The sequence below is a fragment of the Schistocerca gregaria genome, chromosome 4, assembly GCF_023897955.1.
Source record: "Schistocerca gregaria isolate iqSchGreg1 chromosome 4, iqSchGreg1.2, whole genome shotgun sequence".
In the NCBI taxonomy this organism is placed as follows: domain Eukaryota; kingdom Metazoa; phylum Arthropoda; class Insecta; order Orthoptera; family Acrididae; genus Schistocerca; species Schistocerca gregaria.
In genome coordinates this window covers 568138701-568153175 of record NC_064923.1, presented here as the reverse complement: position 1 = coordinate 568153175, position 14475 = coordinate 568138701, and the positions used below count along the sequence as shown (strand labels likewise).

The 14475-nt window shown below is 45.0% G+C and overlaps 1 protein-coding gene across 1 annotated transcript in view; it reads left to right on the top strand.

Annotated features, from left to right (window-relative positions):
* The window catches only part of LOC126267817 (venom allergen 5-like), a 185550-nt gene that overhangs the window by 154595 nt on the left and 16480 nt on the right, over positions 1-14475 (top strand). Inside the window, exon 4 of the mRNA XM_049973123.1 lies at positions 11656-11737. Within this exon, the coding sequence (XP_049829080.1) occupies positions 11656-11737 (82 nt within the window). The remainder of the gene's footprint in view (positions 1-11655; positions 11738-14475) is intronic.

Sequence of the window (14475 nt, the reverse complement as noted above, 5' to 3'; positions counted from 1 at the left end):
TGAAGATATGTTTTTGGTAAAGCACCGTGTCCTGCTGCTTGAAGAAGTCCGTGACTGTCTGCTGCACGTCCTCATCCGATAGGAACCGTCGACCCTTCAAGGCTTTTTTTAAGGAACCGAAGGCATGGTAATCGCATGGGCTGAGAGCAGGACTATAGGGCAGGTGCTCAAGTGTTTCCCTCATGAGTTGGCGTAACTTCTGCGTTACGACATCAGCGATATGGGGACATCTACACCTGCATCTGTATGGATACGCTGCAAATCACATTTAAGTACCTGGAAGTGGCTTCATCGAACCACCTTCACAATTCTCTACTATTCCAATCTCGTATAGCGCGCGGAAAGAACGAACACCTATATCTTTCCGTACGAGATCTGATTTCCCTTATCTTATCGTGGTGATCGTCACTCCCTCTGTAGATCGGTGTCAACAAAATATTTTCGCATTCGGAGGGGAAAGATGGTGATTTGGAATTTCGTGAGAAGGTTCCGTCACAACGAAAAACGCCTTTCTTTTAATGATGCCCATCCCAAATCCTGTATCACTTCTGTGACACTCCCTCCCATATTTCGCGATAATACAAAACGTGCTGCCTTTCTTTGAACTTTTTCGATGTCCTCAGTCAGTCCTATCTGATAAGGATCCTACACCGCGCAACAGTATTCTAAAACATGACGGACAAGCGTAGTGTAGGCAGTCTCCGTAGTAGGTCTGTTACATTTTCGAAGTGTCCTGCCAATAAAACGCAGTCTTTGGTTACCTTTCCCCACAACATTTTCTATATGTTTCTTCCAATTTAAGTTGTTCGTAATTGTAATAAGTAGGTATTTAATTGAATTTACGGCTTTTAGATTAGACTGATTTATCGTCTAAACGAAGTTTAACGAGTTCCTTTTAGCACTCATGTGGATGACCTCACACTCTTCGTTATTCAGGGTAAACTGCCACTTTTCGCACCATTCAGATATTTCTTCTAAATCATTTTGCCGTTTGTTTTGATCTTCTGATGATTTTATTAGTCAATAAACGACAGCGCCATTTTCAAACAACCCAAGACGGCTGCTCAGATTGTCTCCCAAATCGTTTATATAGATAAAGAACAGCAAAGGGCCTATAACACTACCTTGCGGAACGCCTGGAATCACTTCTGTTTTACTCGATGACTTGCAGTCAATTAATACGAACTGTGACCTCTCTGACAGGAAATCACAAATCCAGTAACATAACTGAGAAGATATTCCATAAGCCGCTTGTGTGGTACAGTGTCAAAATCCTTCCGGAAATCCAGAAATACGGAATCGAGCTGCAATTCCTAGTCAATAGCACTCAACACTTCATGTGAATAAAGAGCCAGTTGTGTTTCACAGGAACATTGTTTTCTAAACACATGTTGACTGTGTGTCATTAGACCGTTTTCTTCGAGGTAATTCATAATGCTCGAACACAATATACACTCCTGGAAATTGAAATAAGAACACCGTGAATTCATTGTCCCAGGAAGGGGAAACTTTATTGACACATTCCTGGGGTCAGATACATCACATGATCACACTGACAGAACCACAGGCACATAGACACAGGCAACAGAGCATGCACAATGTCGGCACTAGTACAGTGTATATCCACCTTTCGCAGCAATGCAGGCTGCTATTCTCCCATGGAGACGATCGTAGAGATGCTGGATGTAGTCCTGTGGAACGGCTTGCCATGCCATTTCCACCTGGCGCCTCAGTTGGACCAGCGTTCGTGCTGGACGCGCAGACCGCGTGAGACGACGCTTCATCCAGTCCCAAACATGCTCAATGGGGGACAGATCCGGAGATCTTGCTGGCCAGGGTAGTTGACTTACACCTTCTAGAGCACGTTGGGTGGCACGGGATACATGCGGACGTGCATTGTCCTGTTGGAACAGCAAGTTCCCTTGCCGGTCTAGGAATGGTAGAACGATGGGTTCGATGACGGTTTGGATGTACCGTGCACTATTTAGTGTCCCCTCGACGATCACCAGAGGTGTACGGCCAGTGTAGGAGATCGCTCCCCACACCATGATGCCGGGTGTTGGCCCTGTGTGCCTCGGTCGTATGCAGTCCTGATTGTGGCGCTCACCTGCACGGCGCCAAACACGCATACGACCATCATTGGCACCAAGGCAGAAGCGACTCTCATCGCTGAAGACGACACGTCTCCATTCGTCCCTCCATTCACGTCTGTCGCGACACCACTGGAGGCGGGCTGCACGATGTTGGGACGTGAGTGGAAGACGGCCTAACGGTGTGCGGGACCGTAGCCCAGCTTCATGGAGACGGTAGCGAATGGTCCTCGCCGATACTCCAGGAGCAACAGTGTCCCTAATTTGCTGGGAAGTGGCGGTGCGGTGAACTACGGCACTGTGTAGGATCCTACGGTCTTGGCGTGCATCTGTGCGTCGCTGCGGTCCGGTCCCAGGTCGACGGGCACGTGCACCTTCCGCCGACCACTGGCGACAACATCGATGTACTGTGGAGACCTCACGCCCCACGTGTTGAGCAATTTGGCGGTACGTCCACCCGGCCTCCCGCACGCCCACTATACGCCCTCGCTCAAAGTCCTTCAACTGCACATACGGTTAACGTCCACGCTGTCGCGGCATGCTACTAGTGTTAAAGACTGCGATGGAGCTCCGTATGCCACGGCAAACTGGCTGACACTGACGGCGGCGGTACACAAATGCTACGCAGCTAGCGCCATTCGACGGCCAACACCACGGTTCCTAGTGTGTCCGCTGTGCCGTGCGTGTGATCATTGCTTGTACAGCCCTCTCTCAGTGTCCGGAGCAATTATGGTGGGTCTGACACACCGGTGTCAATGTGTTCTTTTTTCCATTTCCAGGAGTGTATGTTCTAAAATCCTGCTGCATATTGACGTTAAAGATATAGGCCTGTAATTTAGTGGATGACTCCTACAACCTTTCTTGAATATTGCTGTGACCTGTGCAACTTTCCAGTCATTGGGTACGGATCTTTCGTCTAGCGAACGGTTGTATATGATTGTCAAGCATGGAGCTAATGCATCAGCATACTCCGAAAGGAACCTAATTGGTATACAGTCTGGACCAGAAGACTTGCTTTTATTGGGTGATTTTAAGTACGTTAATATGACGCAGCAGTACCGCTTGTCGCAGTTTTCAAGGACATTTAGCATTAACAGGATGCCCTAATTTCTCCAGCTTTGCGGACAACCGTTCCCCAGTGACGGGGACACCAGGTTCCTTGAAATCAATGGGCAATGGTTCCCGGTAATCAAAGAACAGGGTGAGTATCATCTTTCCAGCAGATGGCGGGCTTTTGAATTCCTTAGGAAGATAGGCGATGAATGACACCACTGTATCCTCGCCGCTTTCGACTCCAGTTCCCAGTGGTGACACCAGCTTTCGCTGCGTGCAACAGTGCACTCAAGAAACATGTTGTCTTCAACATTGAAACGCTTCTGCTGTTCCTGGGTAGTAGCTATCCTGTTTGCCTTTCGTTCGGCATTCAGTGCCACCGGCTGCAGACCTTACGATAGCCTAACACCTAGACATAATGTGTGGCACGCTACCAAAGCTGATTTCGAGATCATTTGACAGCGCACGAAAGGTTATGCACTGCTCCACCGTAATCGCACGATCAACCGCTCAATTGTTGTCCGGAATGGCTGAGGCTTCCTCACAGATCGGCAGGCGTCTTGTGTTGAATCGCGACCAGACTGCAACTAGGCGTTGCATTCCACAATGATGGTTTTCTGCAGATAAGCTATCCATATACAGTCTTCATTGGTTCAAATGGCTCTGAGCACTATGGGACTCAACATCTTAGGTCATCAGTCCCCTAGAACTTAGAACTACTTAAACCTAACTAACCTAAGGACATCACACACACCCATGCCCGAGGCAGGATTCGAACCTGCGACCGTAGCAGTCCCTCGGTTCCGGACTGCAGCGCCAGAACCGCACGGCCACCGCGGCCGGCTACGCTCTTCATTCTCCAGTTGATGGCCACCGGTGTTTGTCCTTCGGCAGCCTAGTAAAGAAATACAGAACTCTGGTCGTGTTTGAACGCATTTCGCAACCACCTCGCCATAGCTCGCTTCTCCGCATTTACCAAACCTACGTCGGAAAGACACAAATACCACGGCGAATACGTAGCTGCATCAGAGGCGCAGTGGGTTGCATACACGCCTTCAAATGGAAACTTTTTGGTCGCCTCTTGTACTTGGTTTACTGAGTTTATGAGTAATATATTTCGCAACAATGCCTAAATCCATTCATACTCATACTGACTATTAAATTTAGTCCTATTTTACAGTGACGTTATTCCAAATTAAACTATCACGCCACAACAGTTAACGATAGATTTAACAATTGTTCAGATAGTACTACAAGCCGCCAACGGATGCTACTGACTAAGAGTAACGATAAATTTCAACCATATACTGTACTTTTGTGTAATTACGCGCAGCCTCCGTGAGGAAACAGATTTATCACTCATTGTTGCCCAACAATTAGACGGAAAACTTCTAGACACCTATTTAATCAGCATGAGCAAACTCTTAATATTAGCAGAATGAGATTTTCACTCTGCAGAGGAGTGTGCGCTGATATGAAACTTCCTGGCAGATTAAAACCGTGTGCCGGACCGAGACTCGAACTCGGGACCTCTGCCTTTCGCGGGCAGATGCTCTACCATCTGAGCTATCCAAGCACGACTCACGCCTCGTCTTCAGTGCTTTACTTCCACCAATACCTAGTCTCCTACTTTCCCAACTTCACAGAAGCTCTCCTGCGAACCTTGCAGAACTAGCACTCCTGGAAGAAAGGATATTGCGGAGACATGGCTTAGCCACAGCCTGGGGGATGTTTCCAGAATGAGGACAGGGCGTGAGTCGTGCTTGGGTAGCTCAGATGGTAGAGCACTTGCCCACGAAAGACCGCCGGCCGAAGTGCCCGAACGGTTTTAGGCGCTTCAGTCTGGAACCGCGCGACCGTTACGATCGCAGGTTCGAATCCTGCCTCGGGCATGGATGTGTGTGATGTCCTTAGGTTAGTTAGGTTTAAGTAGTTCTGAAATCTAGGGGACTGATGACCTAAGATTTTAAGTCCCATAGTGCTCAGAGCCATTTGATTTTTGAACGAAAGGCAAAGGTACCGCGTTCGAGTCTACGTCCGGCACACGGTTCTAATCTACCAGGAAGTCTTCATATTAGGCTCGTGCATGACTGCGTAGCGTTTTTGTTTTGTATTTTAGTATTCCGATTGCTATGGGTTTCTTTATCGATTTTCATTTTTTTATTTGTAGCTTACTGTGCTATTTCAGTTTACATGTTTCCATTTTGTCATTCGCAGCTAGTGAATGGAGCTTGTGGACCATAGAAACTGGAGTACCAAGTGAAGAAATCGGAACATTTCCGAGATATTCTTCTGTTTGAGTTCAATACAGGGGTGGCAGTAGCGGTGACTGCCAGTAACGTTTGCCCCATGTATGGCGATAATGTCGTTAGACAGAGCACAGCAAGGAAATGGTTTTCTCGTTTTAAGGAGGATCGTTTTGACTTGAGTCTTTCCACGTTCAGGAAGACCTTCGGGGTTTGATGAAGATCGTTTAAACGCATTAATCCACAGTGATCCACGTACTCGACAACTGGCCATTGTGCTGAACTGCGATCAATCTACCATCGTGCGACATTTGCATGCAATGGGGAAGGTTCGATAATTGGGTACCGAGCGAAGTGGCGCAGTGGTTAGCACACTGGACTCGCATTTGGGAGGACGACGGTTCAATCCCGCGTCTGGCCATCCTGATTTAGGTTTTTTGTGATTTACCTAAATCGCTCCAGGCAAATGCCGAGATGGTTCCTTTGAAAGGGCACGGCCGACTTCCTTCCCCGTCCTTCCCTAAGCCGAGGAGACCGATGACCTCGCTGTCTGGCCTCCTCCCCCCAAATCAACCCTACCCAACCAAAAATCGGGTGTATGAGAATCGCATGCTTTAAGCCAAAAATCAGCAGGTGTCCAAATCTCTACTTGCTCGTCGTTGACTAGCTCGCGAAAAAAACCAACTAAACGTATCTTGTACCGTTACTTGTGACGGGAAATAGTTTCTTTCTGCGAACGTAAGAAAAAGAAACAAATGGTTGAGCCAAAACAAAGCAGGAACTCCCCGTATAAAGACGTGGACGCATGCACAATTGATGTATCTGGCGAAAACTGACGGTGTGGCGTACTACGACATGCTTCCCTGAGGTGTAACCATCACTGCTGACATTTATTGACAACAATTAAGATGTCTTGCAGACGCAGTCCACGAACAACGACCAGCGTGAAGTGGTGCTACTCCACGACAACGCCCACCCGCATTCTGCTGGATTGGCAAGAAACACTACAGGAACTGCGTTGGGAAGTCATTCCGCGCCCATTTTACTCAGCTGATCTCCTGCTCTCTATAGGACAATCTTCAAAGAACTTCTTTTCCGGATGAAAATGTGCTCAGAACACAGCTCGACGAGTTGTTCGCCTGAAAACCACGTGATAACAGTTGCGGAATCGAAAATTTACCCCAGCGTCGACAGACTGTTGTAAATAGTGAAGGGGAAAATATCATTGATGACAAGGTCTTTCTTATGTGTATGTGCATTGTTTATTAAACTTATGGAAAAACACTGCTAACTTATGCAGCAGACCAACATTTAGGATGGGACTTGACTGCATCTGACAGTTCCACCAATAGCTGAAGAACGATTCCTATCGTCTGCTCATAAAGGCGTGTGAGCAGTGCGCTAGGGCATTGTCGAGCAGTGTCTCCTGCCGGAAATGGCACCCGCAGCTCTGAATGTTCCCAAGAATCAGCGACGCGTAGGGGTACGATTTTTAACGTCACACCACTGACGATAGCATTACTCTTTACAGCAGTGGTTTCCAACGTTTCCGACATCGCCCTGGAGTGCAAGCAAATACTAAACTAGTATCCCTCTCCTCCCTCACACCACTTCCGTCATTAGCGCTTAACTACAATTTACGATGGGAATGAACTTTGTTGGAAGACTTTTATTTTTAAAATAACGGAAGATAAATGAAATTTAGTTTTTGTAGTTATCTTACAAAATCACGAACTAATATGTCAGAGAGACTATTGGTTCTTCTTACTTCTAACAACATTTTTTATATAATGATAAAACTATTCTCAGTGCATCGCAACTGCTATCTACAGCTCTTTCTCTGGGAAGAAAGCTAACGATCCACATCGAGCGAAGACCCTTGTTACAAAGCATGCTTCCTATGCACCATTCTTTTTCGTAGCGACACTTTCTTCATTTATATTTTTTGGCCTGGCAGAAATTGTAAGACTCACGCAGCTGACGCTTTGTGTGTGAGCACTCGCACTAATAATAAAAATATAATAATAATAATAATAATAATGTGTAGTCCTTAAAGCAATGTAGTAACAATTACGTAGTTAGTGTTTTGTTGTTCCCTCAGTTAATTATATTACCTATTGCGCAATGAGTAATGAAGCGTTTACTGATCCACTGCGGGAGAAGACATTTTCGTAAGGTATTTAAGAATATGTAAGGTATATGTCTCAAGTTCTCTGCCATAGACGCTTAGCACAATGTAGAAAATGTGTCTGTAGTGGGTGGACTCTATGGGGAAGATGGTCATACATTCATTTCGCAAGCTGTAACTTACACCACAATGTGTCACGTGTTATTTCTCGTATATTTCAAAAATGTAATTTTTCTGTAACTTATAGAATCAGTGTTACTGTGTTACGAAATAGTGATAGAAATAATGATATGTTAAAAACATTTTAGTTTTTTGGTCGAAACAGAATCAAACACTTTTCTTTCTAGGCCTTAGTAAATTCCATCTTACCCCTAGGGAGGGGGGGGGGGGGCGAGGATAAATTACTCCTTGTTGACAACCACTGCGTCACAGGGTGAACTGAGCCGCCTGGCTTCTGGCAATGACTGATTTACATGCACTATCAGTTTTCTGCGCCCTCCAGGCAGATGTCAAAATATCGCTCACCTAAAGCCCCACAGGAAAGTGCCCACGCCAACAAAATATATCTTCCTTAGATTCTATAAAATACGCAGTGGAGATAATTGGCCACTTTGATCTCATCTCACCTATTGAATTATTTATTAATAACTTTCGTTACTGTTGCTGCATGAAAAAAGAACTGCCGAGAACGTTCCTCTCTAAAAGCATTCCTGCATATCCTGGAATGACGTTTAGTTTGCCAATGTCTGCAATATTGCGAGTCCTGTTGAGCAGACCATTTCTTAGGTCTCTTAGACCTGCAATGTATGCTAAGCACGCTGGACAAAAAAGTTCAGAACCTCAGGAGACACCACTCTAATACTGTAAGACATGACCTTTAACCTCAGTTCGCTTAGAAAGAGATCCCACAATTTTCTTCACGTATGCCACATACAGCAGAAGCCATTCAATGGTGATCGGATCCTGTAGAGGTGCCAAACAGTGAGAATGTTTAGTGATATGTTTCACACGCTGACCCAAATAGTCCCTGGCGCGTTATATTGGATTAAGCCTCGCAGTACCAAGGAGGTCGGTAGGAGGTTCTTTATGCCCACCTTTTGAAAATATTGTAAACTAGTCATATAATTTATGTTTTAAAATTATGAAACAATTATTTATTGTTTCTAATGATTTCTTATACTAGATTCCCTGACTGTTTTAAATTTTTCAGTAAAACGCAACCCGAAACTTTATGCCATAGCGGTGAATTTGACTTTTTGCATCAAATGTCATATTTATATTTTTACGTTCAAGCCCATTGTTACACATGAATATATCTTTTAAAAGTATGTTGTGAATAAAAGGCAACGACAGTTAACGAAATCTGCAATTGTTTTTCGGTGGCTGTAAAGTACCCCTCCTTTCAGTGTACATGTTACGGAAAATTCGTTGGTATTGCTCAGATTGTGCTTCTGGACCATGTATAGACCTTGTATAGAAAGGGTTTTGTTAATACCAGTTAACAACAATTTCCGAAATTTAAGTAGTTTTCAAATTTTTCTTTTAGAGGGCATAAAGTATTCCTCCTTGGTAATAAGCGTTTTGGAAAATGCGTTGTTATTGCTAGGGTTAAGTTCTGCTGATTTTGTGGACCAGTCGAGATGTGATAGGTGCCTGAGTTTTCGTTAACAGGTACGTAGGCGTGTAATCTTACGAACACGGCAGTAGTCTTCTTGGAACGTCGGAGTGTGTACTGTGTATTCATGATGAAGATGAAGTCGAAGGGACAATACTTTGTCACCGATGCTTACTTTCATGGTAACCTAAGTTATTCAGCCCAAGACAGGTTACGTAAAACACCGCAACATCTTTATGGAACCACTATCGACCTGAACGTAACCCTGTGAGAGGGTACAGCACGACAAAATTACATGTATTCTGGTCCTGCAGGATACTTGCACACTTTATTCATCCAAATATAAACGTACTGGTATTACTCCAGTTTGCAACAAGCGAGTAACCGACACGTTTTTGCCGTATTTACTTGGACATTTACAACTGAAAGGCTGTCACTTTCTCTCCTAGCCAAAAACGACTTCCATTTTGTTGTTTCAATGTTAAAAGTCTGTGCTTGAAGTATTCCGTGGGACGACGTACGGCGTTGGGCTCTGTCTGCTGCACTTGTGCTGACGTCAGAGCAACTTCCGCGGCGTGTGCAACACCGCACGAACCCCAACGAATACCTCAAACAGAAATCACGAAACACGAGCAGAAACTTGGTCTAGTACATATTACATAAATAAATCACTGATTATCAGAATCGTAACCCTATGTAATGGAAATTCAAAGATACAATCCATAACGTTTACTCATCCATATTCAATGCTGAGAGTGCAGAAACTTAAATCAAACAAGATATTCATTAGAATCTTCTCAAACTAAAATTTCTAAGTTTTTGTACTCTCACACCTTCCCACACTGCAGGTTGAACGCATCGTTAGTGCACCCGCTGCCTTATTAAGAGATAAAAGTGTGCCTAATCGGGCCAAACTATACGTCTCCAGTCCGCTACGTTCACTTCTCGTGCTGTTTGGCCCCTGCAGCTTTATGTTCCGCTGTGAGGAAGACTTTTTGTGGTTTATCCCACTGAAGTTCCCTTCACAACATTCACTCACAGCCAAACTTCCAGATGTCAGACGCTCAGTACGGTACCAAACGTTGTCTATCGATAGTGTATCAATCAAAACTCCGATTTACTTCGTACTATGTGCTGTCGTTCAGCAGAACGAGCGTAAATAATTAAAAAGAACACCACGGAGAACAGAAAAATCATAGCTGTGAGTAAGTAAAATGCATAGCTTCCGAGGGGAAGTTAGTAGCGCGTTAGATCGCTGTGTCAAGGGTCCTGGGTTCACGCCCCAATGATCCAAATATTTAGTCTTTGTCTTATGCGTGAATGTGCTACATGGGACTATTAATATCTCCGTACGGGTGAGGGAACTGTTTCTTTATTCTACTGTTCTGATTGCTTACGTTTATTCAGTGAAAATACAAATGCGATTGGAGTCTGTTCTGTCGCACATGTCCGACACAACACCACACCTATCTATACGAATGTATTCTGTAAGTTTGCTACTTTCAAGTATCGATCGAAAGCGTACTTACAAAAGAACGTTGCTGCAAATTCCGAAAAGTCCTTTTACGTGCTAGGAAAATGTTCTCCCTTATAACAGTCTTACGTGTAAACATTTGAAAAAAAAAAACAGTCATCAGATGAGGTTGAACGCCGAACCTGTGTCATGACAACCACCGCTCTACCAGCTTACCCACGGAAGACCTACAGACAGCCATTTCCTACACTTCGTAGTTCTGGTGTCACTTTTAATTACAGTCTACGCATGTTGTACTGGACGACAGCACACAGTACGAACTACTTCGGTGTTTTGGTTGATAGCTGTCTACATACAACGTTTGGAACCGATCTGAATGTCTGACATCCGAATGTTTGGGTGTCAGTAAGCGGTTGAAATTATATTTTTCAGTGTCTGTGTTTTGCGGTGTACTATGCAACGTCCTCGCACTTGCGAATACGATTAGATTTCATCCCCACAATTAACTAGTGAAGTATGAGAAGTTCTACGGAACCAATCCCCACAATTAACTTATGAAGTATGAAAATTTGTGCAGGACCAATCTCCGCAATTAACTGGTCAAGTACGAAAAGTTTTGCAGCACTAGTGAAGTATGAAAATTTGTACAGGACAAATCTCCACAATGAACTGGTGAAGTATGAATATTTGTACAGGACCAGGACTCGAATCCGAATTTCCCACTTTACGCGAGCAATCGCCGTAACACTTCGGCTATCGGAGCACGCTTCCCAGACAGACCAAACCCCCAGATGTACTACTCTATGTCTCGCCGATGACAGAGTAGCTATGAGGCAAGCAGGCTGACAGCACAGCACAGGGGACAGTATACTGGTGTACAGCGATCAAAGCCGCACCTATTTATACGCCCTAACACATAATCACCTCAACTCTGTCCTCGATGGGAGATTACACCCTAACCTTCTTCCCATTCGTGCTTACAAGGCACGTGCGTGCGCCAAATACGGACTTTTACACCTGTGCGCGGTTGCTCTGTTTGCTGGTTGCAGGTGTGGGACCCCGAGCTGGCGACGATAGCGCAGCGCTGGGTGGACCAGTGCACGTACTCCCACGACGCGTGCCGGGATCTCCGTAAGTGTTTCGCCGCTTCCCATTCCTGTGCCGCTGCTGCCATTCCGTTTTCTGCTCGTAGCGCGTGATCTCAGACGTACCAGTGCGGTCCAGGAAAGACGGTCGAAGAGGAAAAACTGGGTTTTTACTGAGAAAGCATTCAATTTTTTTCAGTATACACAAAAACCAAAAAGCTTATGAAACCAATCTCGTAGCGGAATTTGTTTTCTACTATCATAACTATACTAATTAAACAACAGTCGCCTAGATCTCAGTTTCTTTTATCACCGACGACCGGTTTCAGCCTGTGCTACTGGTCATTTTAAGGTATGGTAGCAAAGTGCAGTTTTTTAATCTTCATTTCAATATCAACAATATGACACACAACAATCCACTACCTCATTCATGAGTGGGTCCTAATTCTACATCTAATGTTCACAATTACTGCAGCTAATTGTTATCTTTTATCCCCGACAACCGGTTTCAGCCTGCGCTGCAGATCATGTTAAGGTATGGTGATGCAAAGTGCAAGTTTTTTTTAAAAAAAATCTTTATTTCAGTATCAACAATACGATATACGAGTACAACACCCCACTTCCTCACCCATTAATGGGTCCTAATTCTACATCTAATTTTCACCATTACTGCAGCTAATTGTTATTACTACAGGATGTGTATTCGTATTTAGACTATGGGCATTTCTTGTTTTAACTATTGTTATTTGCTATACATGTGACGTTAACTGTTAAGTTATCTACTTGGTTACTATGCTAGTAAATATTCTCTAATCCTATGCTAAGTTCTGCATAACATCCTGCAGCGTTCCAGATGTGCCATTGTGACATAAACTTTCATTGGTAGGCGTTCCCGTCGAGCTAATCCCAGTGGACGTCCCCCTGGCACGAGGCAGGCTCAAGATCCTTTCACAATATATATAAATGACCTAGTAGATAGTGTCGGAAGTTCCATGCAGCTTTTCGCGGATGGTGCTGTAGTATACAGAGAAGTTGCAGCATTAGAAAATTGTAGCGAAATGCAGGAAGATCTGCAGCGGATAGGCACTTGGTGTAGGGAGTCGCAACTAACCCTTAACATAGACAAATGTAATGTATTGCGAAAACATAGAAAGAAGGATCCTTTATTGTATGATTATATGATAGCGGAACAAACACTGGTAGCAGTTACTTCTGTTAAATATCTGGGAGTATGCGTGCGGAACGATTTGAAGTGGAATGATCATATAAAATTAATTGTTGGTAAGGCGGGTACCAGGTTGAGATTCATTGGGAGAGTCCTTAGAAAATGTAGTCCATCAACAAAGGAGGTGGCTTACAAAACACTCGTTCGACCTATACTTGAGTATTGGTCATCAGTGTGGGATCCGTGCCAGGTCGGGTTGACGGGAGGAGATAGAGAGGATCCAAAGAAGAGCGGCGCGTTTCGTCACAGGGTTATTTGGTAACCGTGATAGCGTTAGGGAGATGTTTAGCCAACTCAAGTGGCAGACTCTGCAAGAGAGGCGCTCTGCATCGCGGTGTAGCTTGCTGGCCAGGTTTCGAGAGGGTGCGTTTCTGGATGAGGTATCGAATATACTGCTTCCCCCTACTGATATCTCCCCTGGAGATCACGAATGTAAAATTAGAGAGATTCGAGCGCGCACGGGGGCTTTCCGACAGTCGTTCTTCCCGCGAACCATACGCGACTGGAACAGAAAAGGGAGGTAATGACAGGGGCACGTAAAGTGCCCTTCGCCACACACCGTTGGGTGGCTTGCGGAGTATGAATGTAGATGTAGATGTAGAATTCGCAGCAGTTTACCTACTTTTAGTTTATCCTATTTTAAGTCGACATGCCACCTAAAATTCGTAATACTACAGTCATAATCGGTGCGTTTTCCAGTCCGTGATTGATTCACTCTTTCCTAAATCCGAGACGTGGCGGATCTCAGCCGTTAGGCGCCTCACCAAATCCACGCTCCGGCGGAACGGGAAAGGTGCATTGTGTCTTAGCCGGTGTATTATTATAATCGTGATTGTTCCTTAGAAATTATTTTAGAACTTTGGTTGATACCTCGTTGGCAAGTTCATTGAGGATCTCAAATGCATTTTGTTGCCTGAGCTGGTGGTACGTGTCGTGATTGGGTAACTATTGTCTAAGCCGACATGCTACAACGTCGAAAAGGGGCACTCGAGCACCACATGGTCTGGAGTGCCGTGTGCGGCGCCACAGTCACTCTATGGTGTAGCCTGCTTCCCGAACCGGCACAGATATGCCGAATACGGTCCATGTCCGGCGAGAAAGTGATTCAGTCCTCTGGTAGGTTTGAAGTACTTAAGCTACAGGTGCTCCTTGATTTCTGGTAACAACTCATGAGTTCTGCGCCCACTTTCATCCTCATCCCACTGCTCCTGCCGTAGCTCCTCAACCCTTCTTTTGATTTCGACTTTGTCTCCTACATGAGAACTCTTTATTTCAACTGTTTTCTCCCTCTTGTCTTTCTGTAACCAGTAGCATGCTGCTTGATCTCTAATCTTAATGTCTCATTAACACTGATAATGCCGCCCCCCCCCCCCCCCCCAGGAGTAGTTATGTATGCGCCAACTAAGTTCAGGAGCATTTTCCGCTGCACCCTTCTCACGGCCATGGCAAGCATGACACTCGTGAGCCTGTATGTCAGACTCCCGGAACGTACCCTGCAATGGATGTTGAGGTACAGCTGAATCAGGTCTGCTGGTAGGTGGAAACAGTTGTCTCCAATT